This window comes from Lepidochelys olivacea (genome assembly GCF_965140295.1).
Source record: "Lepidochelys olivacea isolate rLepOli2 genome assembly, chromosome: 1".
In the NCBI taxonomy this organism is placed as follows: Eukaryota; Metazoa; Chordata; order Testudines; family Cheloniidae; genus Lepidochelys; species Lepidochelys olivacea.
The window spans coordinates 244,144,989-244,172,412 of record NC_140411.1 but is presented as its reverse complement, the minus strand read 5'-3'; the positions used below and the strand labels follow the sequence as shown (position 1 = coordinate 244,172,412).

Genomic DNA, 27,424 nt, shown 5'->3' with positions numbered 1-27,424 from the left:
GAGCAGACAGGGAAGCCGGGCTCAGCGGCCGCGCTTGCAGAGAGGGCCAGGGAGTCGGGCACCAGCGCCTGAGAGGGCAAGGGGCAGGAAAGAGCCAGGGAGCGAGCAGAGCCAGGAGGGGGAAGCGGGGAGCCCGAGGGGAGCCGAGCCGGGAGGGGGCAGCGGGGAGCCCGAAGGGAGCAGAGCCGGGAGGGGGAGCCCGAAGGGAGCAGAGCCGGGAGGGGGCAGCGGGGAGCCCGAGGGGAGCCGAGCGGGAGGGGGAGCCGGGGATAGCAGGGAGTCTGTGGGGCAGAGCCTAGAGATTGTGGGGCGAGCAGGTGAAGGCTGGGGCGGGGGTTCCCCCCCCCCGGGGGCACAGCATGTCCCGGAGCCCCACGCGGGGCTGGCACGGAGCGACCTGAGCAGCGGGATGAGGAGCCGCCCGCTGGGGAAGGTGCTACGGAGGCGGTTCCGGCTGCTGCTGGCCCTCGGGGTGCTGATCGTGGGGCTCTGGGCCGCCTACCTGGAGCTGGTGGCGTCGGCGGAGGCCAGCGGGCACCCCCTGAACCACAGTGAGTCTCCCCGGGGGCGAGGCGGGCAAGGCTGGGACCGCGGGACCTGCCGGGGTGCGGAGCCTTCCCGGCCCAGGAGAGGAGCCCTGATCCTGCCCCTCCGCCATGTGGCCCCACCGCAGCTCGCGGCACGGCTTCGTCCAGCGGAACGGGGCGAGGGCAGAGCTGCGGGGCAGAGCCCTGCGCTCATCAGGACGGGGGGCACGGGCGGGCTGCTACCTCCCAGCGCCGGCGGGTGGTATCGCTGCTCACGGAAAGGGGGAATCGCTCGGTCGGCTCTTCCCTGCCTAGCTCGGACTCTGCCCGCCAGAGGCTGGGGCGGGGTGGGGAGGAAAAGGGAAGGGTGCTGGGGCGCAGCATTTTCGTTTGCTTTTTGACGTGGATGGGGAATCTCATGTCTTTCCTGCTTTTTGGCCCTTCCTTCCCTCTGCCCGGTACTGCTGCCCTATGGAGAACACCTGTAAACAGATCAAGGACCCTCCTACTTATCATAAATGTGGGACACTATCAGACTAATCATGTATTCTAAACAAACACATCCCCTTCACTGTATTAATAACACAGATTAGGAAACTGGAGGATGGTAAAGATTCCATTTACAATCACTGTTTTCTGATCTTTCTTTCTTCCCTATTTGCATTTCTTCCCCATTTGGCCATGAAAATCAAAGAAGTCAGTTTCCCATTTGTTTATAGTCAATTTTATTTTCAGGTTCTCCAGTCTGCAAAAGCATTGGTTCCTAATACAATATGGTGTTTCCCAGAGTGTGGCATAGGCATAAAGGATTAGACAGTTGGTTGCAGACAGGCTTTGCAATGCTCTCCAGAGTCTTAGCTTTCATTTTTAAAAAGTGTAAGCCTCTAGCTGTTCTGATGCAAACAACACTTTCAAAATGTGACCGAAGTGTAACCCATTCAGCGATGTTCACCTGAGTTTGCAAAGAACTTGGAACAATAACTCTGTGGTGTGAGTTGTCCTGTTCCTTCATTTTGGTGGGTGCTAACTCAGGTGCCCTGGTACTTTAAATGTCAGTCATGTTAACTATGTCACTGTTCATCAAAGCCTGTTAAAATGGAGATTTTGTAAAAAATATATTTTGAAGATTTACATAGGCTGTTCTGAGTCATTGATTGTTTTGGGGAGGCCTTTAACAACCAGTCTGGGTTGTAAGCAGGTGCAGTTTGTTTCATTTGTCTGAAGAGGACTGAGCTTTCAAAAGTTTGGGAAATGCTGCTATCGCAGGTGTTTATCTGAAAACAACTATTTCCATGATTGGATTTTTTTAAATTACAGGAACATTAATGCTTTTAAGCATCCCACCTCTCACACACATCTTAAATCATTTGATTGTTAGTTTTAAGAGACAAGGATGTTGGGGCCTAAATTCTGAAAACCAAAACCTGAGCCAACAATAAGCTCCATGATGGCACAGATGTCCACCTTCACAGAGTTCATTGCGGGATCTGGGCTTTACACTAGGCCCACCTGTTATAGAGCAATTCTGTTCTCTTGAGCAAAATAATAATTTTTTTGTTGAACTGCTGCTTTTAAGAATGACAGAGGTTTAATCCTCCTAGCTATGATAGCTCCGTAGTCAATCCTGTTGATTTAAACTGACCTGCAGCTATGGACTGCTATGGATAGCTTTTACAACTAGGGGCATTCATTGTGGTTTGTTTGTTTACTGCAGAAAATGGAAATAGAGTGTAATACAATTTTACTTTGTATAATATCTTCCATACAATCTATCCATCAAGTGCCTAAAACTGTATCCCTTGAATGCAAACTCCTAAATGATGGAGGAATGGTGGAATTATGAGACATGGACAAAGAGTTCAAAATGGGATATTTTGAGATATTTCGAAATAGAGTCATAAGGCAAAGGTTGTTTCAGATGTCAGGAGCCGCCAAAGAAAAAGCTTTCATACTAGCAGTGATGAGATGGTGGTTTGAAGGCACAAGCGGCAAGAGCAAGAAAGTAAAGAGAGACAAGGACAGTGAGCAAGTAAACCTCATTGTGATTTGTGTTGTTTCCTCCTCTGCTCCTGCAGGTATGAATTGCACTAGCACATGGGAAAAGTCCTTGTGCCAGGTGAAAACCTTTCCATCTTAAGAAAGGCACTCACAACACTGTCACCCCTACAAGCCTCTCCCCCTCCACCCTCCCAAAAAATAAGGAAATCTAATAACATCTCTACAAAACACAAAACAGGTTACTTAAGCAACAAACAGCATTTGGTCCCTAAAAAGGGAGACCTGCTGGAGACTCCAGGAAGCCTGCTAGGGACCTTGCTCTTGGTTTTATGTGGAAGGTGATCAGATACTACTTTTAAAACCCTAGAATGAATAAACAGATAGATAGATGGCACGAGGCTGCAGTGCAGCAGGGGAAGAGCAAATGTGCATATACAAGGAGTGCTCAGAGAGCTCAGTCTCCCTCAACACCTTAGTAATCTAGAGTCCTATTTTCCTGGCATGGTGGGGAGGACCATATTAACTGCCAACAGTAACAAAGTTAATCTGTGACTCTCCCTCCTACCTCATTACCTACAAAGACCTGTTTTGTTTGAAAAGAAATCAAAGGTAGGAATGAAAAACAAATAGTGTTTGTTTCCCTTGGGCTGTTACAGCTCTGTAGAAGTTCCACCTGTTGGGGCAAAGGCAGCTTTGGTTTTGACTCCATTGTGGTGGTCTTTTCTGAGACCTCAACAGCTGGAGGAGAAGGGAGGTTTTCAGATCAATTCATTCTTCTCTTTTGTTTTTGGATCTCCTTCCTTTCCAGTCTCCCAGGTGGAAAGACCTGCTGCAAGGCACAACAGAGTACCAGTCAGCATTTATCTTAGCAACTTTTCTGATGCAACAGCCTCCGTGTTTGTTGTTTTAAAACCCACAGGTTTCAGTAACTTTCCAGGCAAGAGAGCTTAGACTCTCTCCTTCAGTAGCAGAGACTCCTAGAATTGTTAGGGTTGGAAGGGGGCCTACAGTAGATCAGCATTTCCATTCCTAGGTTTGTGACTGAGTTCTCTCAACTGTCTCTAGATGGTGCTTATGGAATAGCCTATGTGTTGAGGCCCAGCTGATATTTCCTTTATGACCATGGAATATTTTCCAAAGAAGTGAGCTCACCCCCCAGGCCAATCTGGAGTCACCAGAAACACTCCATTCCCCCTATTTCCACTACTCACAGAACAGAGTTCAATTTATGAGCATGCCACAGTGCTGCACTGCTGTTCCAGCCATCAGAATTCATTTCGCAGAGCAAGGCTGAAGTCATCCCATTTCCTTCCAAGTATGTTCCCCCACAACATTTTTGTAGGGTGAGGGGAGACGTTGTCAAATGGCCTCACAATGGTATGGACCTTACAAGTAGAAATATAGAAACTAAGGCCCTGATCCTCCTCTCACATGAGTATCTCCACCAAACTCAGATTTAAACAAGTGTAAATGAGTCTTAGTGAGATGAAAATTAGGTCCTAAAAATATACACTGCAAAGGTCAATCCTCAGCTGGTGTAAATCAGTGTCCATTGACTTCAATGGATCTACATTGGTTTACACCTGAGGATCTGGTTCCATATGTCCATTTGAGTATAAACTGAGCCCTGGTCTATACTACGGGGTTAGGTTGAATTTAGCCGCATTAGGTCGATTTAAAAATGACTGCATCCACACAACCAACCCCGTTCCGTTGACCTAAAGGGCTCTTAAAATCGACTTCTGTACTCCTCCCCAACGAGGGGAGTAGCACTAAGATCAACCTTGCTGGGTCGAATTTGGGGTAGTGTGGACGCAAATCGATGGTATTGGCCTCCGGGAGCTATCCCAGAGTGCTCCATTGTGACTGCTCTGGACAGCACTTTGAACTCTGATGCACTAGCCAGGTGCACAGGAAAAGCCCCGGGAACTTTTGAATTTCATTTCCTGTTTGATCAGCGTGGCGAACTCAGCAGCACAGATGACCGTGCAGTCTCCCCAGAATTGTAGAGCGTAGAATGTTTCTACGCTCCCCCGATCACCTCTGTTCCTGAGGTTATCGCAGATTAGAAGGTGAAAAAAACGCACTCGCAATGACATGTTTTCTGAGCTCATGCAGTCCTCCTGCACTGATAGGGCACAGCTTAATGCATGGACGCATTCAGCGGCAGAGGCCAGGAAAAAATTAAGTGAGTGCGAAGAGCGGAGTCAGGATGCGATGCTGAGGCTAATGGGGGAGCAAACGGACATCATGAAGTGTCTGTTGGAGCTGCAGGAAAGCCAACAAGAGCACAGACTCCCACTGCATCCACTGTATAACTGCCTACCCTCCTCCCCATGTTCCATAGCTTCCTCCCCAGACGCCCAAGAATGCGGGGGTGGGGGGAGGGGAAAGAGGCTCCGGGCACCCAACCACTCCACTCCAGAGGATGGCCCAAGCAACAGAAGGCTGTCATTCAAACAGTTTGATTTTTAGTGTGGCACAATAAGCAATGTGGCCTTGTCCTTCCCTCCTCCCACACCCCACCCAGGCTACCTTGTCCATTATCTCTCTCTTTATTAATTAAAAAAAAAGAAAGAATGCATGGTTTCAAAACAATAGTTGCTTTATTTCGAAGGCGGGAGGGTGGTTGGCTTACAGGGAATTAAAATCGACACAGGGGGTGGGTTTGCATCAAGGAGAAACACACACAACTGTCACACCGAAGCCTGGACAGTCATGAAACTGGTTTTCAAAGCCTCTCTGATGTGCAGGGCCCCTACCTGCACTCTTCTAATCGCCCTGGTGTCTGGCTGCTCAAAATCAGACTCCATGTGATTTGCCTCAACCTCCCACCCAGCCATAAACATCTCCCCCTTACCCTCACCGATATTATGGAGCACACAGCAAGCAGCAATAACAACGGGAATGTTGGTTGCGCTGAGGGCTGACCTAGTCAGCAAACAGCACCAGTGTGCTTTTAAACGTCCAAGGCACATTCTACCATCATTCTGCACTTGCTCAGCCTATAGTTGAACTGCTTCTTACTACTGTCCAGACTTCATGAGCCATGGGAGCAAGGGGTAGGCTGGGGTAGGTGTGACTGTGCTATGCTACCGGCCGGGAGAGCAGCCTGTGGCAGAAGCCTCCAGCTCTCAAAAGAGCAGGAGAGCAGAGTTGCAGCGGAAGCGGTGGAGCCGTACACCATGCCCTGGAGGTTGCTAGGAGCTGGGCAGGGAAGACGTTGCTAGAACCCCTGTCCAAGCTACATGTCCAGTGAGGTCAGCTACCAGTCCTACTGCACTGTCTGCTGCAACAGCAGCGGTGACGGTGAGCTGAGTGGGCTCCATGCTTGCTGTGGTATGACACCTGCACAGATAACCCAGGGAAAAAAAGGCGCAAAACGATTGTCTTCCGTTACTTTCATGGAGGGTGGGGCGACTGACGACATGTACCCAAAACCACCCGCGACAATGTTTTTGCCCCATCAGGCATTGGGAACTTAACCCAGAATTCTAATGGGCAGTGGAGACTGCGGGAACTGTGGGATAGCTACCCACAGTGCACCGCTCCATAAGTCAATGCTAGCCACGGTAGTGAGGACGCACTCTGCCGACTTAATGCGCTTAGTGTGGACATATGCAATCGACTATATAAAATCGAATTCTAAAAAATGACTTCTCTAAAATTGACCTAATTTTGTAGTGTAGACATACCCTTAGAGAGAACGGTTGGAAACAGAGATGAACCTAAGCCACAGAGTTCAGATTCAGAACACACAGTCTGGATCAGATGTTTGGACTGAGGTGATTGGTTTGGGCTATTTTCTAGTGGAGGGGGGAGACTTTCTGTGAATGAAGGGAATGCATCAGAGTAGCAAATTAGAGCATGGACCATCATCCTTGAAGGACTGAGTCCACTGCTTTGAGAGAGATGCTCCAATCAGCAATCAACTCACACACCCTCCCCCCAGATTTCAGTTCAATTAAATTGTTAATTTCTGATCACATTTCATTTTCCAAGCTATCGCTTATTGCCTGGAAGTCTGACTGATAGGAATGTGACCTCTCATTGGCAGTAGTAAAATAACTTGTTTGTCTGATTGGGATTTTTAGGATCCTTAAATGAACATGTTGACAATCAAGTGAGGAAAAACAAGGAAACTGGCATGAGCTGCAAACAACATAGGGAAAGCAAAGCAGTGGTCAGTGATGGGCAGTTCTTCTCACGCAGGGTTTGGTTGTCATCATTTGAAACAAGCTGCCGCAGGCAGTAAAGTGACCCTCTGAGGAGTCATAGACAGTTTGTTTACCCCCTGCCATTGACAGGAGTTAAACTCTTCGGTGAGGGACTGTTAGTGGAAAAGCTTTGCAGTCAGGTGCCTCCTCCAGCTTGAGTGCTAGAGATAGAGTAGCTTTGTTTTTTCTAAATGGACTGTATTGTTCGGGAAAGGTGCTGAACTGTCCGTTTTGGAAATTGAAGCCCTCTCTCAATAGAACACTGGAAGCCAAATTATCTGCTCTGAATTATACTCGCACACAATACCATTGACTTCATGGCAGGGAGGTGGATAGAGGGCTTGTGGCTGGGTCACCACAGCTTGTCCCATCAGATGCTGTTTCTGTATCATCCCCTGGTAGAAAGCCTGGAAACTGTAGGAACTGCCCTGTCAGGCACCAGCTCCTGCTGCTTTCATTTCACATTCCCTTGCCTGACAAATCCTCATGTCACCAGCTAAGGTGGAGGGAAAATGTCAAGGGAGCAGATTCCAAGCCAGGAGCAGCAGGGGAGCTTTCCCTCTGCTTTTAGTAGAGGAATGAGAGCTGCACTCCTTACGTTAACACCTAAGAGGTAGTGAACAAAGTGAAAAGCAATCCTTGGACCCCATGAAATTCAGAGGTTAGGGATTTTGAAAAGATCAGCTGTTCTTGCATAGACTGTGATACATTCTGCAGCAGAGGCAGAGGTGTCTCATGAGGCTCTAAAAAGTACAAACAGTCCCAACAAGCACTGAATTTCCTTGTTGCAGAGGTGAATGACACAGTAAGTAATCAAGACTCTGTGTGGAGGAGGATTGGATTAGATTAGATTGCTGGGAGGGTGTCACTGGTTGGAACACGGTAACCAGAGGCCCTTCCTAAACCTGTCCCTCCCACTCTTCTCTGTTCCTCCTCATTTCTTTATGTATAAAACGATGCTGGGAGTGCATTGTCTTTCTGTCTTGTTTGTGGCGGGCTGAGCAACAAATGATTCTGTCTGGTTTCCAGAGTCTAGCACAGCAGCTCTCCTAACACAATAGTGCATAGTCCCAGTGTCTGAGGTGGAGAATGAGGAGGGCTCAGAAGAAACCAGACAAATTAGCTAATAATACCCCTTTTAAAGGGCCATGGGCCTTTTTTGGCAGGACCGTCTTTCCTTCTCCCAGCATTCAACTCCTAGCTCCCTTCCCTCCATACCTCCCCAGAGCAGGCCCTTTTCTCTTTCCTGGGGGTGGGCTCTGAATTGCTCAGAATCTGGACGTAGTACTGGCAGGTGTGTGTGCATTTGTGTACAAGGGAAGCAGCAAGCTGGGTGCAGCCTGAGGCTGTTTCCTTGAAACCAACCCTGATTTGTTCAGGTGTGTCATCCTTTCTCTCTAGCTGCTGTGTGTTAGGATATAGATATTCAGGCCTGTCTGTAAAGGCCTATACTCTAAGAATTTAGGTGTATTCTTATCACTTGGCTAATTATAGAGGTATAAAAGAAAGAATCAAAATCACTGTCTGCTGGTGTAAGGGCCTTCTCTTACTGTGACAGTCTGAGGCCCTGTTCTTAGCTAAGGCCTTTGGCTAAGCAGCAGAGGCAGCCATAAACTGGGAAGTGAATGGTCACATCCTCACATTCCAAACTAGTCACATTGAAATAAGGTGCTATTGGGCTGTTAGGAATACAATCCTGTCCTGATAGTTCCTATCACTTCCAGAGAAAGGGAAGTGCCTAGAAAATGTAAAAGGAAACTTAGTTTGATAGCATCCTGTCTGGCAAAAACTCACTTATCAATAGCTGGGATGTGAAATCCTCACTTCTGTATTGTCTTGTCATTATAGTTCCCACTTTGCTATTGTTTGTCTGTATAATCTCTCTGGTTCTGTGATTGTTCCTGTCTGCTGTATAATTAATTTTGCTGGGTGTAAACTAATTAAGGTGGTGGGATATAATTGGTTATGTTGCCGGCATCCAGTGCCGAGAGGCTGAACAACAGCTTGAGTTGGTTTGTTACCCGATGTGCTGTACTCAATAATTACAACGGGGTGGAGAAGCAGAAAAGTTTATTTGCAGCTGCAAAAAGGTACAGGGAGAATAAAATTTTAAATCCTGCACAACAGAGCAGGAAGTTACACAGGCTTTTATACATTTTTTTTTTTAGCATACTTATTTAATAGCAAGCTGCCCCAAGTATTCATATAGCCAGCCATCCCCTCGAGTTACCTAGTGGCCATGCCCCAGTGTTCCCAACAGTTACATAATCATGTTACAATATGTTAGGATTGGTTAGTTAAATTTCAGGAAAATGATTGGTTAAGGTATAGCTAAGCAGAACTCAAGTTTTACTATATAATCTGTAGTCAATGAGGAAGTGAGTGGGGGTGGGTGGGTGGGGGTGGGGGGGGGAGGGAGATGGGAACAGGGAATGGGGGTAAGGAAATTACAATCATGTTTTGCTAAAGAGGGAGATGGGAACAGGGAATGGGGGTAAGAAAATTGGAATCATGTTTTGCTAAAGGGGGAAATGGGAACAGGGAATGGGAGTAAGGAAGTTGGAATCATGTTTGGCTAAGGGTAGGAATGGGAACAGGGACACAGGTGTAAGGCTCTGTGGTGTCAGAGCTGGGAAGGAGGATACTAAGGAAGGAAACTGGAATCATGCTTGCTGGAAGTTCACCCCAATAAACATCGAATTGTTTGCACCTTTGGACTTCGGGTATTGTTGCTCTCTGTTCATGCGAGAAGGACCAGGGAAGTAAGTGGGTGAAGGAATAAGCCCCCTAACACTGTGCCCAAGCACACTGAGAAACAAGTGTGTCCAGAAACACAGAGGGATCTTTCTGAGTAGATTTACATACAGAGGTTCATGGGCACACACATTACACATACAGTTGTACTGTTGTGCATGATTATTTGCATGCAGGGTGATGCAATGCTCATAGGCAGAGACTCGCTGACTTGTGGCTGCACGTACTTTTCTTGTACGCATTGAATATAAACTATAACCCAAAGGGAAAAGCAAACTAAAAGGTAAAACCTTCAAAATGATTGCCTCATGGAAGGTGCTAGCAGCAGAAAAATGTCCTCACTTCCAGGTTTGCCTGTGATGTTCCTATGCTTTTGAAGGCCCTAGGAGATATTCTTCCATATAGCCACAAACACAAACTTTTCCAGGAATCCAGTTCCCTAGAACACTAGATGGCTCTGGATATTGCTAATGGGTTATGGAGACTTTCTCTTCTACATCATCCATTTAACTCCAGGTGAGGGTGGGAATGAGCAAAAGTCATTATCATCTGTTGGTGGCTTAATGGCCTGGGTGAAGTTGACCCTAATGAATGTGTGTCCACATCACAAGAACCACCATTATAATTGGTTTCTTTATTGGCATACTCAGCAGAGAAGCTAAGTCCACCAAGACTGATCTTCTCTCTTGTTCCTTGCTGATGGTTCCTTCAGGTCAGTCATAAGGCATGTTGTCAGGGCCTTGTGGGGGATGTTGGACTAACACTGCCTATGATTATCTGTCGTGGGCCAAAATACCTCCTCACCACTGCTCTGTGGGGTGCTGCAAGTTATATGTTTGCCTAGCTGTTTCCCTTCCACTTCATTTCAGTTGTGATGGGATTCCTGTGTATATGCAGGGTCTGATCCTGAGAGTCTGTGCCTCCCACTGCAGTCAATGTGAGGTGCAAGTGCTTAGCATTCTTGGGATGAGGCCCATAGTTTGTAAAGGGTTTGGGGATCCCTCTGGGGTGAAGGTGCCATACAAATGTTATATAGGATTATTACAAAGTGACTGTTGTAAAGCCCCATTTGTTTACCCATGACGTGTATGACTGGCATGTGCAGAGATGCCAAGACTTTTGCACAGTACATTTTCCCAGGCCACTCTCTCCTGCCTTGGTGAGTCAGGTTGGGCTGTGATTACTCAGAGGCACATTGCACCTGGGCCGTAGTGCTGCAACAGCCTGATTCCTTCTTTCTGTGTCAGGTGAATGCTAATGTCTCATTGAGAGTTTATCTGGGCATGGAGTTTGCATTGAGCCACATGTTACAGTAGTATTGGTATCATACCACGTTGCACGTACAAGCTCAGGCAGTTGTGAAGCAGGAGTGGTGCAAGAAAAGCTGCATCCTGGTAGTATGCTTTTTGCTTCAGCTTTTTATCAGCTGTGCTTTTCCCGCCAGATGTAACACTGTGGAAAGGGATGGGGAGTGGAGGTAGTGAGGCCCGTTCTCACTCATGCCTTATGAACTATGTGATGTTCCAGCGACTATATTTGCTTTGAATTGTGTGCTGGATTCCAAGGTATTGGGCCTTGATCTTTCGATAAAGATTTAGACCACATATGCTCGTGAAAGAGGCCTGACAGTCCAAGAGGCAAAGGCAGGCCTGTGCTCTGATGGGGACTGAGTATCACTAGTGATGTCTCCCTGTGTCCAGAACCCTGGTTCCCTGGAAGCTGAAATTGGTCTTTCTCCCTCCTTGTGAGACGTTCAATGGGAGCTGCTTCATCCAGAACCAGCACAAGTTGTTCCGTTCACCAGGTTTATATTTAGCTGGCAGTGTATGGCCATGTGGGCTGCCTAAAGAAAGAATCTCCCGGTCATTACCTCACCATTGCCCAGCCTTCCAAAGCATTTGAGCTGCCTGGGTGGAGAGCTGCAGGCTAAATTTAGATCCGACGTTTCTTGCCAAGAGCTGTGTCTGTCTTTCCAGGCTTGGCTGGGTCAGAGAGGAGAATGGTATTAAATCTCCCTGAAGAGAGCCCAGAGTCCCTTGCTTTTCAAAAATCAAAGAGATTAGAAACGGAAGTGTCACACTCAGGGAGATGAGATGCCTCAGAGGAAAACCTAGGGAGTCCCAGCTGGGTTGGGGCAGTGCAGGTGCAGTCCTAAGGCATCGTAGGAAACCCTCCTTCTCAGACCTATTCTTCCTTCAGTCTCTGTTTCTCTCTTTGATGCAGGCATCTCTGCATATTTAAGGAGAGGTTCACTGATGGGCAGAGCTGGGGTTTTGTTGCCTTAGGAAAATGGGCATGTATCCACACCCCCTCCCAGCCCCACACTAACCAGCTACCAAAGATTTTACTGCCCCTAATATTTAGCTGCCTAAATGGTCACTTGTTCTGACTGTGCCTCAGTTAACCTAGTTTGTAAAATTGATGCTGCTGCTTTACTCATCTTTGTGAAGTGCTTTAATATGTATAGATGTGAAGCCTTATATGGGCTCCAGTTGACTTCAGTAGGAGTTTTGGAACAGGCTGTATTGTTGCTGTCTTTTATGCTAGACCCAGCCTGTCCTGCCTTTGTGCCACTGCTAGCCTTGCTGCCCTAGCACTCACCTGTTCTGCTTTTATTACGCAACCTGCTCTGCTGATATGTGCATTACTACAACAAAACCCAGTGAGGCAGCCAGGGGTCACACTCGAATGTCTCATGGCTTCCCACTCACGGAACTTGCCTGCATTGTAACCTCCAGAGGAGAAGAGAGGGTGGAGGAGAAGAATTCAACCTTTAAAGAGCTGATCAGTGTCTCATCTTTGTCCTCTCTCTGGACAGTTTTGGAATGGACTGTGAACTTCAGAGGGACCCAGTCAAGCCAGGTGAATGGGCAGCCTGATGGCAAATTAAGTTTGGTGTCGATAAATGCACAGTAGTGCACATTGCAGTAAAAAATTAAACTACTCCTACACCTTAGAACAGGTGGCAAACTTTTTGGCCCAAGGACCACATCTGGGTATGGAAATTGTATGGCGGACCATGAATGATCACAAAATTGGGGGCTTGGGTGCGGGAGGGGGTGAGGGCTCCAGCTGGGGGTGCAGGCTCTGGGTTGGGGCCAGAAATGAGGAGTTCAGGGTGTGAGAGGGGTCTCCGTGCTGGGGCAGGGGGTGAGGGCTCTAGGGTGGGGCTGGGTATGAGGGGTTGGGGATGCAGGAGGGTGCTCTGCGCTGGGACTGAGGGGTTTGGAGGGGGATCAGAGCTCAGGCAGGAGGTTGGGGTGCAGAAGGGGGTCAGAGGTGCAGGCTCCGGGCAGCTCCCAGAAGCAGCGGCGTGTCCCCCCTCCAGCTCCTACATGGAGGCGCAGCCAGGCAGGGGCAGCATGCAGAGCCCCTGCCTGCCCCTACGCGTAGGAGCCAGACGGGGGACATGCTGTTGCTTCCAGGAGCCACGTGGAGCCACAGCATGCATGGAGCGGGACAAGTCCCTACTCCCTGGCTGGAGCTCGAGTCCCAGATCCCGCTCCCCAGCGGGAGCTCAAGGGCTGGAATAAAATGTCTGACAGGCTGGATGCGGCCCCAAGGCCATAGTTTGCCCACCCCTGCCTTAGAATGTTCTAAATTAACTATATGAGCTCAGGAAAGGGATGTGGGTCTCACTCAGGACAGCTCAATGAAGACCTTGGTTCAACATTCAGCTGTGATCAAAAAAGCAAACCAGATGTTAGGATGCCTACAGATGGGATGGAGATCAATACAGAGAATAATATAATGTCTTTGTATAAATCAGTGGTGCAGTCTCCTGGTATGCCATGTACAGCACTGGTCACCCCATCTCAAAGAGGATATTGCAGAATTAGAGGCGGCTCAGAGAGGGGCAACAGTAATGATGAGGGGCCTGGAAACCCTCATATGAAGAGAGATTGAAAAGACTGGGATAGTTTACCTCGGAAAGGAGTCAAATAAGAGGGTATGTGATAAAAGTGTATCAAACAATGAATGGTACAGAGAAGGTAGAAGGAAAACTTCTGCTCTCCCTGTCACATAACACCACAACAAGAGCTGAGTCCAACGGGTGTCAGGTTGTGAGAGCTGGGGCTGCATAAAATGGAGAGGGTAGGAAGGTGGAGCCATGTTATGGGGAGAAGGTAGTGAGGCCGTTCAGCAGCAGACAGCTGAGGCCATAGGCTGGGGTAGCTAAAAGATATAGAATGTCCATATTCCATTGGGTACAGATAGTTTAACAGGGATGCCAACAGGCAGTACACAAAGGCCCAGCACGAAGGAATCTGAGCCTCAGAGAGGGAAGGACTACAATCAGAAAGGCAGTAAAAACAAAGAAAGGCCTGATCGCAGGCCCAGGAGTGGTTGCCAGACAACAACTTGCACTGAAATGGAGGCAAAATCCCACTTTCCCTATTATCAACTGAGAAGCCAGGGCAGATGGGATGGATGAAGTTGGAGTGTCTGGGCATCTGGCCACCTAGCTGTGATGCAGCCACCTTAATCCCCCTGGTAGGACATACACAGATGTGTGGGAGCCCCTTGTTTGGTCTCCTTTTCATTAGCTGTTACAATAAAATTAGCTGGGGACTAAAGCTGACCGTTTTCTGTGGGGAGAGAGGGCTCCAAGAGAAGAAGGAACTAAGGGAGCAACAGCTTCCCCCCTTGATGTCATGTCAACCATGTGCACAGCTGCTCTGAACAAGGACACCTCCCTCCCAGCTGCACCGCTCTGTAATTTTCATTCCAGTTAAATAAGAAAATCAAACTTTCAAGTGGGTCTCTGGCTTCCCTTTCCTTTTCTTTGCCAGAGGCCAAAGAAGAAGTGGCTGGTTTGGGGCCATCAGGCTATTTTTAACATGAAAAAAGAAAGACACAATTTGTGCTTTCTGGGGGAGGGGACCCTGATCAAAGCAACACCACTCCAGTATAGATCCATTAGCCTTGCTTTTTTATTAGGAATGGGTCCAAACCACAGTGCATGGGAACATCCAGTAAGATCAGCCACAGTGGAGGAGAGCATAGTTCCATGAAGTCGGTGTTCTGCCACCTGCAAGTGACCAGTGCCTGATGTTTCAGAGGAAGGCAAAAAAAAATAAAAAATCCCCCCAAATCCTGATAATGAATTTGGCCAAGTGAAGAAGGCTGTATGTAGATGGTTGAGGGCTGGTGGGAATCGCTTTCTCACTCTGCAGTCCATTAGCTGACACTTGAGATTTCATTTGCATTGCTGTTGTCAGAATTGATGGGAAGTTTAAAGAGCTGGATGGCAAAGTTTAATAGGTAACTTATCATGAACTGGAAACTCAGGTTACCTGCCCCTGCTGCACTCAGATATGCTGGTACCCTCAGGCTGGTACTGAACTGCCCCCTACAAGACTTCACTTGGAAGAAAATCAAGACTACCTGTGTCTGCTGGACAAATACATTTAGCTGGACCCTATCAACTAAGGCAGGGGTGCCCAACCTACAGCCCAGCCCACCAGAGAATTGTATAAGGCCCGCAGCCTGCTTCAAGACAATATATTAATGGCTGAATCATTAGCGTTTTGTCATCAAGCTTATATCATTTTAGTTTACATAAGTGTGTAAATACACAATACTGTACAGAGAAACAACCTATCAAAATACATATGAAACAATCTGAACTTAAAATATAAATCAGCATAGGTGACTTTATATCTTATTAAAATATGTAGAATCTGTCTGGCCCACAGAAGATAGTGCTTAGGTTTATATGGCCTTCCTGTGTAATAAGGTTGGGCACCACTGAACTAAGGCATTAAACCAGTCTGTTTAATCCCACTGTAACATTATCCTGCTTCACCCTCTCTCCAGCCAGGTATTTGAATTCTCGAAGGTGATCCTGCCCTTTGGGCCAATCTCCTGAATTCCCCACTGAGATCTCTTCCTTTGGATCTGTAGATGTTAAGATTGCTCATTATCCTCAGATCAACCCGACAGGAGAGAAGTGGTTTAAACCTGCTAATGTGCTGCAGCTTTCTCAGAGCATTTCATGATCAGGTTGACCCAGAGCTGCTACTTCCTGGAACCTGTAGCTATTGCTAGGTTTGAGTCCATGTGTGTCTGTTTACTGCTGAGTGACATAAGTCAGTGCAAAAATAGCTTACAGTCTTTGGTACTGGTTAAGTGGTAACAGGGGACTCTCTTGTGCAAAGGGTGCATGGGGCTGCTTGCATCACTCTAGCTATGAAGCCTGCTGGTGAGGATAGTCAAGGTGAGTATTACCACAGCTGTTAAACTTGGCAGTGCTTCATGGAGAGCGTCAGGCTGGATGTGTTTGAACAAAAAAAGAGGAGGGGGAATGAAATCAGGAAGAGGTTAGCAAGGAAGTTAGATATGTTTTTTTCCATATGTGTGCATGTCTGTGTGTGTGTTGGTACGATTGTGAATAAACGTGTGTGCACGTTTTTCTGTAGCTGTTTCCCTGTGCATGACTTTGTGTTGGTGTCTCTGCACTTGTGTGTCACGTCTGTGTGAGCATTCGGGTGTGTGTGTATGGCTGTTCAGACCAGAAATGACACCAAGAAGCAGCTGGTGAATATCGCAAAAATAAAATAAAGAAACCTTAAAAGGAAAATGCTGCACCACAACTTTGCATTGTGTTGAGGGGACGGACGAAGAGTGTCCCACCTACATGATCTTTGTACCTGTCTTCTGTTCCAATATGCCCAAGTTCGTAACACTTCCAAAGCAATTATAACCAATGCCTGTCTGAAAGTGAGCCCAAGCACCCAAGAACCTGTCATTCCTAGTGGAGGAGCTGTGGAACACATATCTTACAGGCCACTGTTACCATTCCCAGTGGCTGTGACGACACAGTTTTGGTCTGCATTTCCTCGTGTAGCACATCACTGAGGGAGGAGGAAAGGTGTTACACAGGCTGGGCCTGTGCACAGAAGGGCTTTGGAGATGGCTGGCAATGAACATCTTGCTTAGATTCAGCATGATCTTCCGTCACTCCACTGAGTACAGAATCCCCTGGGTGTGGAGTGGGGGTGAGGGATCTGGCAGTTTGTTAAGAGGCACTGTTATGTGTAAGCCACCTGCTAGCACTGTCTGGTGCATTGTGCCAGAATCAAGGGCCACGTGTTTCCTGTCTGCTTGGCTGGATGTCACTCCTCCCTAATGTGCCTGATAGTCGGTGATAGTTTCTCTGTGGACCGGATGTGCACCGTGCCCTAATTACACCCTGTGAGACTTCCCAAGGTTAATATTAAATCACAGCCTATGATTTTTTGAAAGCAGACTTAGAAACTGTATTACATCACCAGGAGCGAGGGAAGGAGGCTGCATCCTCCTGTTGGGACGGGTTGGGGGGGGGGGCGACTGGTTTTCATCTGGTTCTGTCATTGAGATAAGAGAGGAAAAACCAACACTAAAGAATGTTTATAATAGGACCTCACTTGCTGCCTTTTCCCCTTCCTACCATAATTGTGGTGCCAAGAGATCCTGTTGTGGGAGCTACTGATCAGTGAGGACAACAGAGGTGAAAGAGTTAATTCAAAACAAAAAGTGGCTTGTAGGGGTCCCTGCTGGTGCTGCTGTGGCCCAGCCATGGGGTCCTAGGGAATCGTGTGCGCACACACTATAGGTGTGTATGCTACTATTTCCCTACACATTCCTGTACCCACATCCATGCACCACACACATGCTATCCCTACACACTGCAGTATACACACACTGCCCACACAGTGCACCCCTTCCCATATACAACCACATCCACCCACCCCCATTCCCTTATAAACATTCACATTAACACATAGAAACACACCCAATGCCAATACACAGAGCAATTCCACCTCTCCCACATACAGACTGCCCCTCCTCCCTTCTGCACACTACGTTCCTGGGTTTACTATTGAATACATACCATATTTCTACCTACATACTGCCAAGTGTTCCTCCACATTCTTTCCCAGAACACAGACACACTCCCTACTACACTGTCTATCTCCCTACACATTTCTTGCCATTCACTCAGACAGACACCACATGCATACCCCTCCTCACACATGCACGTACCTACACATTACTGGATCCACAGAATTCCCACACATGCATGCTGTTCCCCTGTACATGCCGTTGCCCCTGAAAGACTTGCACACTACAGACACTGCTCAGTTCTGCCAGGCAATGCACATTGTACAACTCATTTTCTGTTCCAATATTTTTCATTTCCTGGTTTCTTTGGAGGGCAAGTATTAATGCTAATGGAAATGAAGGACATTAACAAAATTAAGATGTGAGCATGGAATTTGCAAATTTCCCTTACATCTTTCTGACTGTGCACCTCAGTGCTTACCTCCAGCACCCAGCCTCCCTGCTTCTCACACAGCTTTCCCTGTGCACTTCAATCCTGAATTGCTGTCACCTCCAGAGATTCCAGCCCAGGGACTCTTCCGAGCTCTGCCAAAGCACCTCACTCCTGACCTGCAGCACCCCACGTTATTTCAGTCCTGCCCCGCCCCTTTCCCTATCCCTCATACACAAGATCCCCCCCCCCCCCAGGCTACAACTCAGCCTGCTAACATGACTTCTGATATGTTAGGCTGCATCTATGTGGGGCTTTTCAATCATGTTTAGGCTAACTTGATTGAGCTCATGGGACTGAAAAACGCATCCTGGTTGTGCATCGAGATAGGACCCCAGTTTACGGCATTTCTAGTTGTTGTAGTCTTGGCCCTTCCACTGCTCTGCCAGCAAGTCTCACTTCTGTTCTTCAGCACCCTCTGATAAGTCAGATCTGAGCTCCCACGGAGCCCTCCCAATGCACGTCAGCCCTGACTGCCCTTTGCTATCCCAACCCTGGGCCTCTCCTTATCAAAGATTGTAAGTGGCGCTCCAGATAATGGTGTAACTGAATGAAATGTTCATACCTCCCCAGGCACAGGGCTGTAACCATAATGATGATGTTTTGTTAATGCCTATTGCCATCCATTCCCAGAATCCCAATTTAGGGGAGACCATCCCCACTATTTTTAGCATAATGTTCCTCATTTCCCCAGTCTACCCTCTCAAAGAGTCTCTTAGGGTAGGTCAGCACTGCAGTTGTAGTTGTGATGGCAGCACACGTAGATATACCCGAGCTAGCATGAATCTAGCAAGCTCCGATACCAATAGTAGTTAAGCCGCAGCCTCATGGGCTGTACAAGCCCACCCAGAAGCATGGGTACTTACTTAGTTGATGAGCCCATGTTGCCACAGCTTCACAGCTATTGGCACCCGAACTAGCTCGATTAAAGCTGCCTGGGGTATGTATACACATGCTGCAATTTACCTCTAACTGCAGTGTAAACATACCTTCTGTCTAATCTTTTTAGCTAAAGTTACAAGGTGTCTGCCTGTCTGTCATCCCAAATGTCTCAGTCTGTACCTTTTAGATGCTGGCAGGTGTGCCAGTGCCCAAAGGCTTTTGGGTACTTTCACAGTTCTAGGTGAAGTCTTTGCTAACAGAGATACGGTTGTTGCTATAAGTCACTTAAGCATCAGAAGAATGTTGTAGTTAAAAAAACAAGTGTCTAAACGTCTGAGAAGCCATAATTAAGTTTTGACATTTTGAAAACCAGCCTCATCCCTATCCTCACGTCCTGCATGTAGCCAACATAACACACATTATTACTGGTTACTAGTTCTGTCGCAGGAGCACTGTACTGCTCCATGGTGCAAGACACTGTACAAATAAATAGCACAAAGGCAGTACATGTCCCAGAGTTCTCATAATCTAGGCTATCAGAAAGCCCACTGCTACCCATAGGCACTGACTCCGTGGGTGCTCCAGGCCTGGAGCATCCATGGAAAAAAATGGTTGGTTCTCAGCACCCACTGGCAGCCCCCCGTCAGTGTCTCCCCATCCCTCCCAATGCCTCCCAGCTCCTGCAATCAGCTGTTCCGCGGTGTGCAGGAGGCGCTGGATGGGAGGGGCAAGGAGTGAGGGCCGGTACACTGGGGAGAGGGGGCAGGGAAGAGGCGGGGCAGGAAGAGGCAGGTGGGGCTGGGTCCTTGGGAGAAGGGGTGGAATAGGGCGGGGTCTGGGGTGGAGCCGGGGGGAGCACCCCCACTTCCCCCAGCACATTAGAACTCTGCGGCTATACTGCCACCCACAAAGTTAGCAGGGGTACAGCCCTCCTTACGTATGGATATCGCAGATCCATAGGGAGATCATGCAGAGAGTCAGAGTGTCTACATGGCATCTCAGACCTCTGTGATACTCATCGGATGCCCTGTTACCTGCTGTCATGACCTATCCAACAGTGCCTGGCTCAAAAGCTTTCTGTCGGGGGGATTAGATTTGAAGGCATAGAGTAGTGGGAGTTAATGTAAATTACTGCTGGCAGGTCAGCATGAATTTGGGAAAGTCCATATAGGTTTCCAAGGAGATGATGCCATGGAGAGTGTCTCTTCCTGGTAGTAACTCCCTTCCTATCCAAGCATGTCCACTCTTGACCTCAGCCAAAAAGCCTAATTGTGAGGAATTCACTATAGACATAAGGTAGGGGTGTGTGTGCACGCATGTGTGTTCATTCTTCTGGCGGGGAACCTGGAATACCTGAGAGCCCCATTTGGAGCTGGGCTTCTAGGCTCCCTGCTGTGAATATAGGAGCCAAGCCCTGGGTAGAGCAAGGGGTTCCAAGTTCCCACCTCCATATCAGCGAGCCTTATAGCCCTGAGAAACCTAGCACAAGCTGGGGCTCTCAGGGCTTCCAGGATCCCTGCTGCAGGGCCCTGAGTCTGGACTCCAAAGGTACGTCTAAACAGCAGTAAAAGACCCATGGCTGGGTCATCTCAAGGTTTCAGGGCTTGGGCTGCAGGGATATATTACCGACCACCTGACCAGGGGTGACTGTGAAATGCTGAGGGAGATTAGAGAGGCTATAAAAATAAAACACTCTCAATAATAATGGGGGAATTCAACTATCCTCATATTGAGTGGCTACATGTCACCTCAGGTTTGGATGCAGAACACCTTAAATGACTGCTTCTTGGAGCAGCTAGTCCTGGAACCCACAAGAGGAGAGGCAATTCTTGATTTCGTCCTAAGCGGAGCACAAGATCTGGTCCAAGAGGTGAATATAGCTGGACCGCTTGGTAATAATGACTATAATATAATTAAATTTAATATCCCTGTGGTGGGGAAAACACCACAGCAGCCCAACATGGTAGCATTTAATTTCAGAAAGGGGGTCTACACAAAAATGAGGAAGTTAGTTACACAGAAATTAAAAGGTACAGCACCAAAAGTGATATCCTTGCAAGCTTCCTGGAAACCTTTTAAAGACACCATAATAGAGGCTTAACTTAAATGTATACCCAAATTAAAAAACAGTAAGAGAATCAAAAAGTACCACTGTGACTAAACAACAAAGTAAAAGAAGCAGTGAGAAACAAAAAGGAATTCTTTAAAAGGTGAAAGTTAAATCCTAGTGAGGAGAATAGAAAGGAGCATAAACTCTGGCAAATGAAGTGTAAAAATATAATTAGGAAGGCCAAAAAAGAATTTGAAGTACAGTTAGTCAAAGACTCAAAAAATAATAGCAGTTGTTTTTTTTTAAGTACATCAGAAGTAGGAAGCCAGCTAAACAACCAGTGGGAGCCACTGGACTATCGAGATGCTAAAGGAGCACTCAAGGATGATAAAGCCATTGCGGAGAAACTAAATGAATTCTTTGCATTGGTCATCTCGACTGAGAATGTGAGGGAAATTCCCAAACCTGAGCCCTTCTATTTAGGTGACAAATCTGAGGAATTGTTTCAGATTGAGGTGTCTAGATTTTGGAACAAATTGATAACCTAAACAGTAATAAGTCACCGGATTAGATGGTATTCACCCACGAGTTCTGAAGGAACTCAAATGTGAAATTGCAGAACTACTAAGTGTAGTTTGTAACCTATCATTTAAATCAGCTTCTGTACCAAATGACTGGACTATACCTAATGTGACGCCAATTTTTAAAAAGGGCTCCAGAGGTGATCCTGGCAATTACAGGATGGTAAGCCTGACTTCAGTACCGGGAAAACTGGTTGAAACTATAGAAAAGAACAAAATTGTCAGACTCATAGATGAACATAATTTGTTGAGGAAGAGTCAATATGGTTTTTGTAAAGGGAAATCATGCCTCACCAATCTACTAGAATTCTTTGAGGGGGTCAGCAAGCATGTGGACAAGGGGAATCCAGTGGATATAGTATACTTAGATTTTCAGAAAGCCTTTGACAAGGTCCCTCACCAAAGGCTCTTAAGCAAAGTAAGCTGTCATGGGATAAGAGGGAAGGTCCTCTCATGGATTGGTAACTGGTTAAAACAGTGGTTCCCAAACTTGTTCCGCCTGTGCAGAGAAAGCCCCTGGCAGGCCGGGCCAGTTTGTTTACCTGCTGCGTCCACAGGTTCGGCCGATTGCGGCTCCCAGTGGCCGCAGTTCACTGCTCCAGGCCAATGGGAGCTGCTGGAAGCAGCGCGTGCCGAGGGAATTACTGGCAGCCTGGAGCTACTGGGAGCCGCAATCAGCTGAACCTGCGGATGCGGTAGGTAAACAAACCGGCCCGGCCCTGCAGGGGCTTTCTCTGAACAAGCAGCGGAACAAGTTTGGGAATCACTGGGTTAAAACATAGGAAACAAAGGGTAGGAATAAATTATCAGTTTTCAGAATTGAGAGTGATAAATAGTGGTGCCTCCCAGGGATCTGTACTGAGACCAGTCCTATTCAATATATTCATAAATGATCTGGAAAAAGGGGTAAACAGCGAGGGGGCAAAATTTGCAGATGATACAAATCTACTCAAGATAATTAAGTCCCAAGCAGACTGCGAAGAGCTACAAAAGGATCTCACAAAACTTGGTGACTGGGGAACAAAATGGCAGATGAAATTCAATGTTGATAATTGCAAAGTAATGCACATTGGAAAACATAATCCCAACTATCCAAATAAAATTATGAGGTCTAAATTAGCTGTTACCATTCAAGAGAGAGATCTTGGAGTCACTGTGGATAATTCTCTGAAAACATCCCCTTAATGTGCAGCGGCAGTCAAAAAAGTGCACAGAATGTTGGGAATCATTAAGAAAGGGACAGATAATAAGACAGAAAATATCATATTGCATCTATATAAATCCATGGTTTGTCCATATCTTGAATATTGCGTGCAGGTGTGGTCGCCCCATCTCAAAAAAGATATATTGGAATTGGAAAGGGTCCAGAAAAGGGTAACAGAAATTATAAGGGCTATGGAACGGCTTCCATATGAGGAGCCATTAATAAGAGTGGGACTTTTCAACTTGGAAAAGAGACAACTAAGGGGGGATATGATAGAGGTCTCTCAAATCATGACTCCCATAGAGATAGTAAACAAGGAAGTGTTATTTACTTCTTCTCATAACGTAAGAACTAGAGGTCACCAAATGGAATTAATAGGCAGCAGGTTTAAAACAAACAAAAGGAAGTATTTTTTTACACAACACACAGTCAACTTGTGGAACTTCTTGCCAGAAGATGTTGTGAAGGCGAAGACTATAACGGTTCGAAAAAGAACTAGATAAATTCATGGAGGATAGGTCCATCAGTGGCTATTAGCCAGGATTGGCAGGGATGGTGTCCCTAGCCTCTGTTTGTCAAAAACTGGGAATGGGCGACCTGGGATGGATCACTTTATGATTACTTGTTCTGTTCATTCCCTCTGGGGAACCTGGCACTGGCCACTGTCGGAAGACAGGATACTGGGCTAGATGGACCTGTAGTCTGACCCAGTATGACCTTTCTTATGTTCAATATGTTATGTATTAAAAGTTGACTAAGTGATGAAGTTGTCTGTCTAGTTTACAACAGCAGATTAAAAAAACAAGTAGGATCGAGGCTTAGGACCCAATCCAAAGCCCACTGAAGTGAGTGGAAGGATCCCCGTTGATTTCATTGCACTCTGACATTCTGTTGGGCAAGGATACATCCCCGTAGGGAGCACTGTGACTAATTCTGGACACTTCAGCATTCAGAAGGATAGAATGGAGTTTGAAAAGGACCAGAGAAGGCCAACGAAGATAGTTAAGGGTTGAAGATATTCACAAGAATATTTAACCAAGAAATGAGAAGAGTTAAGAGCAGGCCTGCAAGTGGTATTTAATTACGCAGGCTACACTGAAAATTGATCTGTCTCCTCCATTTTACCCTGACCCATCACACAAGAACATGGAGTCTCTCCATTTAAAGAGTAGTAAATTTACAATAAAATCAATCCTGCAATGGGTAGACTATTTTGAACATCATTAATTCAGTGCCACAGGAGATCAGTGAGGCAAATACTGTGGCTGAATTTTTTAGAAGGCTGAATAATTTTATGACTAATAACACTTACAGCTATGCATACTAAGATAAGAGCTAATTAGCTCTTGTGCTTAAGGGTATAAGCTGATTGCCTGTGTGAGGTCAGGAGGACATTTTTCCTTCAGGTAAAGCAATACTCCTGTAGGTGCTTGAGGGTTGTTTTGTCCTGCCTCCAAAGCATCTGGAACTGGGCACTGCCAAAGCCAGGATATCTGATGGGCTGGACCAATGATCTGATTCAGGATAATAAACACTAAATTCCTGCAAGGGGCTTGCATTGCATGCTCAGGGAGAGCACTATATATGGCAGTGGTTCCCAAACTAGGGGCGCCGCTTGTTCAGGGAAAGCCCCTGGGGGGCCAGGCCAGTTTGTTTACCTGCTGCATCCGCACGTTCGGCAGATCGCAGCTCCCACCGGCCTCGGTTCGCCGTTCTCGGCCAGTGGGGGCTGCGGGAAGCGGCATGGGCAGAGGGATGTGCTGGCCGCCCTTCCCGCAGCCCCCATTGGCCTGGAGCGGCGAACCACGGCCAGTTGGAGCCGCGATTGGCCGAACCTGTGGACACGGCAGGTAAACAAACCGGCCCGCCCCGCCAGGGGCTTTTCGGGAACAAGCAGCGCCCCTAGTTTGGGAACCACTGATCTATGGACATAGGGTGTAGAGCGGGCAATGCCTGTTCAGGGAGAACTCTTTGTTACATGGAGTTAAAGCACCAATATTGATCTCTAATTGAAATGACAAACTTGGGTGAGCTTGAATAGCATCTGCAAACTGATAGCCCCAGACAGGTCTCTGTGAGTTGTGTTTAGTTCAACTATTACTGCTGAGTATATAATTTTTAAAAAATAATTTATTTAATACATTTCACCTGTCTTTTGCTTAGGGAACGTTTGTGACCAGAGCACAATCTTCTCAAATGTCTTTAATATTTGACAAAATAGGATCTGTGTTGTTAGTTGTGATTGGTAGATGCTATTATTTCTGTCTCCTGATTGAATAAGAACCACTTAGAATCAGGTTCCTGATATAAATGCTTGTAGAAAGTGAATTGAAATTTTGTTTTCTCTGAGAAATCAAAAGTCTGGCCTTAAATAGCAGTTCTCAAACTGTGGGTTGGGACCCCAAAGTGGGTCCCGACCCCATTTTAATAGGGTTACCAGGGCTGACTTAGGCTTGCTGGGGCCCAGGGCCAAAGCCCAAGCCCCACTGCCCAGGGCAGAAGCAGAAGCCTGAGGGTTCAGCCCTGAGGGGTGGGGCTCAGGTTACAGGCCCCCTGCCTGGGGCTGAAGCACTTGGGCTTTGGCCCCCCCACCTGGGGTGGAGGGGCTCAGGTGAGCTTAGGCTTCAGTCCCTGCTTCTGGGGTTATGTTGTAATTTTTGTCGCCAGAAGGGGGTCGTGGTGCTATGAAGTTTGAGAACCCCTGCCTTAAACTATGCTCTTGCAATTGTTTGTGCTGGTATAAGTCAATCACAAACACTTTTGGCAAGCGAACACAACAGGCGCATCAACAGGACCCAGGCAAATTCATTTTCAAATTTGAATTAATATTTGTGATTATTTTTGAAGTATTCACTCAGCACTAATAGCTGTACGACTGGTTAAATATAAGTAGGCAGCTGTGCAGTTTGTAAGGTAATGGACCACAGGGTGCCTGGGGCATGAACATTGTTACTATTGAGGAGCAGAAAGCACCTAGCTTGATTTTCACATTCCAGGTTGCAGTTTGTGCCATTGGCAGTTAAAAAAAACAACTTCTTTTGACTTTGAAACTGAGAAAAATGGATGAAGAAGCAGTTGAGAGAGACTAACTGTGGAACCCCTTGATGTTTTTGTTGTGTCAATTTTATGTGTGCATTTTAATGTCTCTCAGGGCATGATTAAAGTGAACATATTGGGCTCCTGGGCAGGTGTTCTCAACTTCAACTTCTTGCCTGTTCATTGGTGTTGATGCTGCACGGATGTCTTCAGGGAGTCAAGCTGAGGTCTGCAGAGCCCATATCTTACTGAGCACTGCTCTGACTGGTTGATCAGACCTTAATGTCACCTCTTGTCTGATGGGGGGAAGAGGACTTCTTTGTCCCTAGTAAGTACAAATCCCTGATCATAAATAACCCACGTCATATTAGCATTGACTCTGAGCGGGTTTTTCCAAGGTATCAGTAGGGAATCAGTGCAGCCTTTTAATTGCCATCACATTCAGTCATAGTAACAGCTTTCAGAATCTTACAGAGAGGTTTAATTGTTGCTTTTTATTTTTGGATGGGAAAGGCCTGGGAGACCAGGGAAAGGAGGGAGGTTATACATTGCACTTAGATGAAACTCATTCACCCTTCGTTCTGTCCTTTCATTAGCTGTTTTCTCAGCTTCTTGCCCAAGGATGCAATATGAGTCATTTAGTCTAATTGGTTTAATAAGCAAGATAGCTGGGCACAGGGGGCGGAGGGACAAGGGAGCATCTGGTGAGCTCTCTGAGGAGCATTGGAAAGTAGACCAGTTGGTTTATCGTTTCCATGGAACTTTCCTGATTAAATTGAGCTGGCAGTGAGTTGGGGGGCTTTGTTGCATGAGAGTGCTATGTAGGCACTCCTTTTAGTGAGGACACTGGCCAGGTGCTCTTTTGAGTGAGACCCTTCTCTTGGGTTAGGGCAGGGGTGGCCAACCTGTGGCTCCGGAGCCACATGCGGCTCCTCAGAAGTTAACATGCGGCTCCTTGTATAGGCAGCGACTCCGGGGCTGGAGCTACAGACGCCAACTTTCCAATGTGCCGGAGGGTGCTCACTGCTCAACCCCTGACTCTGCCACAGGCCCTGCCTCCACTCCACCCCTTCCCACCCCCTCCCCTGAGCCTGCCATGCCCTCGCTCCTCCCCCAGAGCCTCCTGCAGGCCAAGAAACAGCTGACTGGGAGGTGTGAGGAGGCACTGATTGGCGGAGCTGCCAGTGGGTGGGAGGTGCTGGGAACGGGGTGGGGGAGCTGATGGGGGGCTGCTAACATATTACTGTGGCTCTTTGGCAATGTACATTGGTAAATTCTGGCACCTTCTCAGGCTCAGGTTGGCCACCCATGGGTTAGGGGTTGGGTGCTCAGTTGGATGAGGATGCTCTGAGTAAGGGCACCGACTAGACCCTTATGGGCTGTGGCATTGAGCAGGCACTCGGTCAGATGCGGGTGAGCAGGCTGGGTGCTCCGCTATGGGAAGAGGAGTCCTGGGGTTTGCACAATATTGGCTGAGGGGGGAGCTGTCCATTGGGGAGGGTAACTACGACTAACCTCCAAGTTCACCAGAGCCCCTGTCACAAGTTTATCTATCTATCTATCATCGTAGCACCCCTTAGTCATGGGCCGGGCCCCCTTGCATTAGGCGCTGTACAAGCACAGAACACAAAGATGGTCTCTGTTCCAAGGGGATTACAATCTAACTACAAGACAAGAGACAACAGATGGATGCAGAAAGACAGGGGGAATGCAAGTACCTGTAGGATCCTGAGGGCTCCATTTAACCCTAGCTGCACAGTGACCTCTAGTCCCACCTCCTTCCGCACATGTTGGGGCTGCACTTTACAACAAGTAGTCCGGGGTGTCCTGTGTTCTTGCCAGGGCTGGGGCAAGTGGC

General features: G+C 47.4%; 1 protein-coding gene across 1 annotated transcript in view; it reads left to right on the top strand.

Moving 5' to 3' along the window:
- Positions 1-278: 278 nt before the first annotated feature.
- B4GALNT3 (beta-1,4-N-acetyl-galactosaminyltransferase 3) overlaps positions 279-27,424 on the top strand; it is a 98,493-nt gene continuing 71,347 nt past the window's right edge. Inside the window, exon 1 of the mRNA XM_084628546.1 lies at positions 279-551. Coding sequence (XP_084484672.1) covers positions 410-551 — 142 coding nt within the window. The 5' untranslated portion in view covers positions 279-409. The remainder of the gene's footprint in view (positions 552-27,424) is intronic.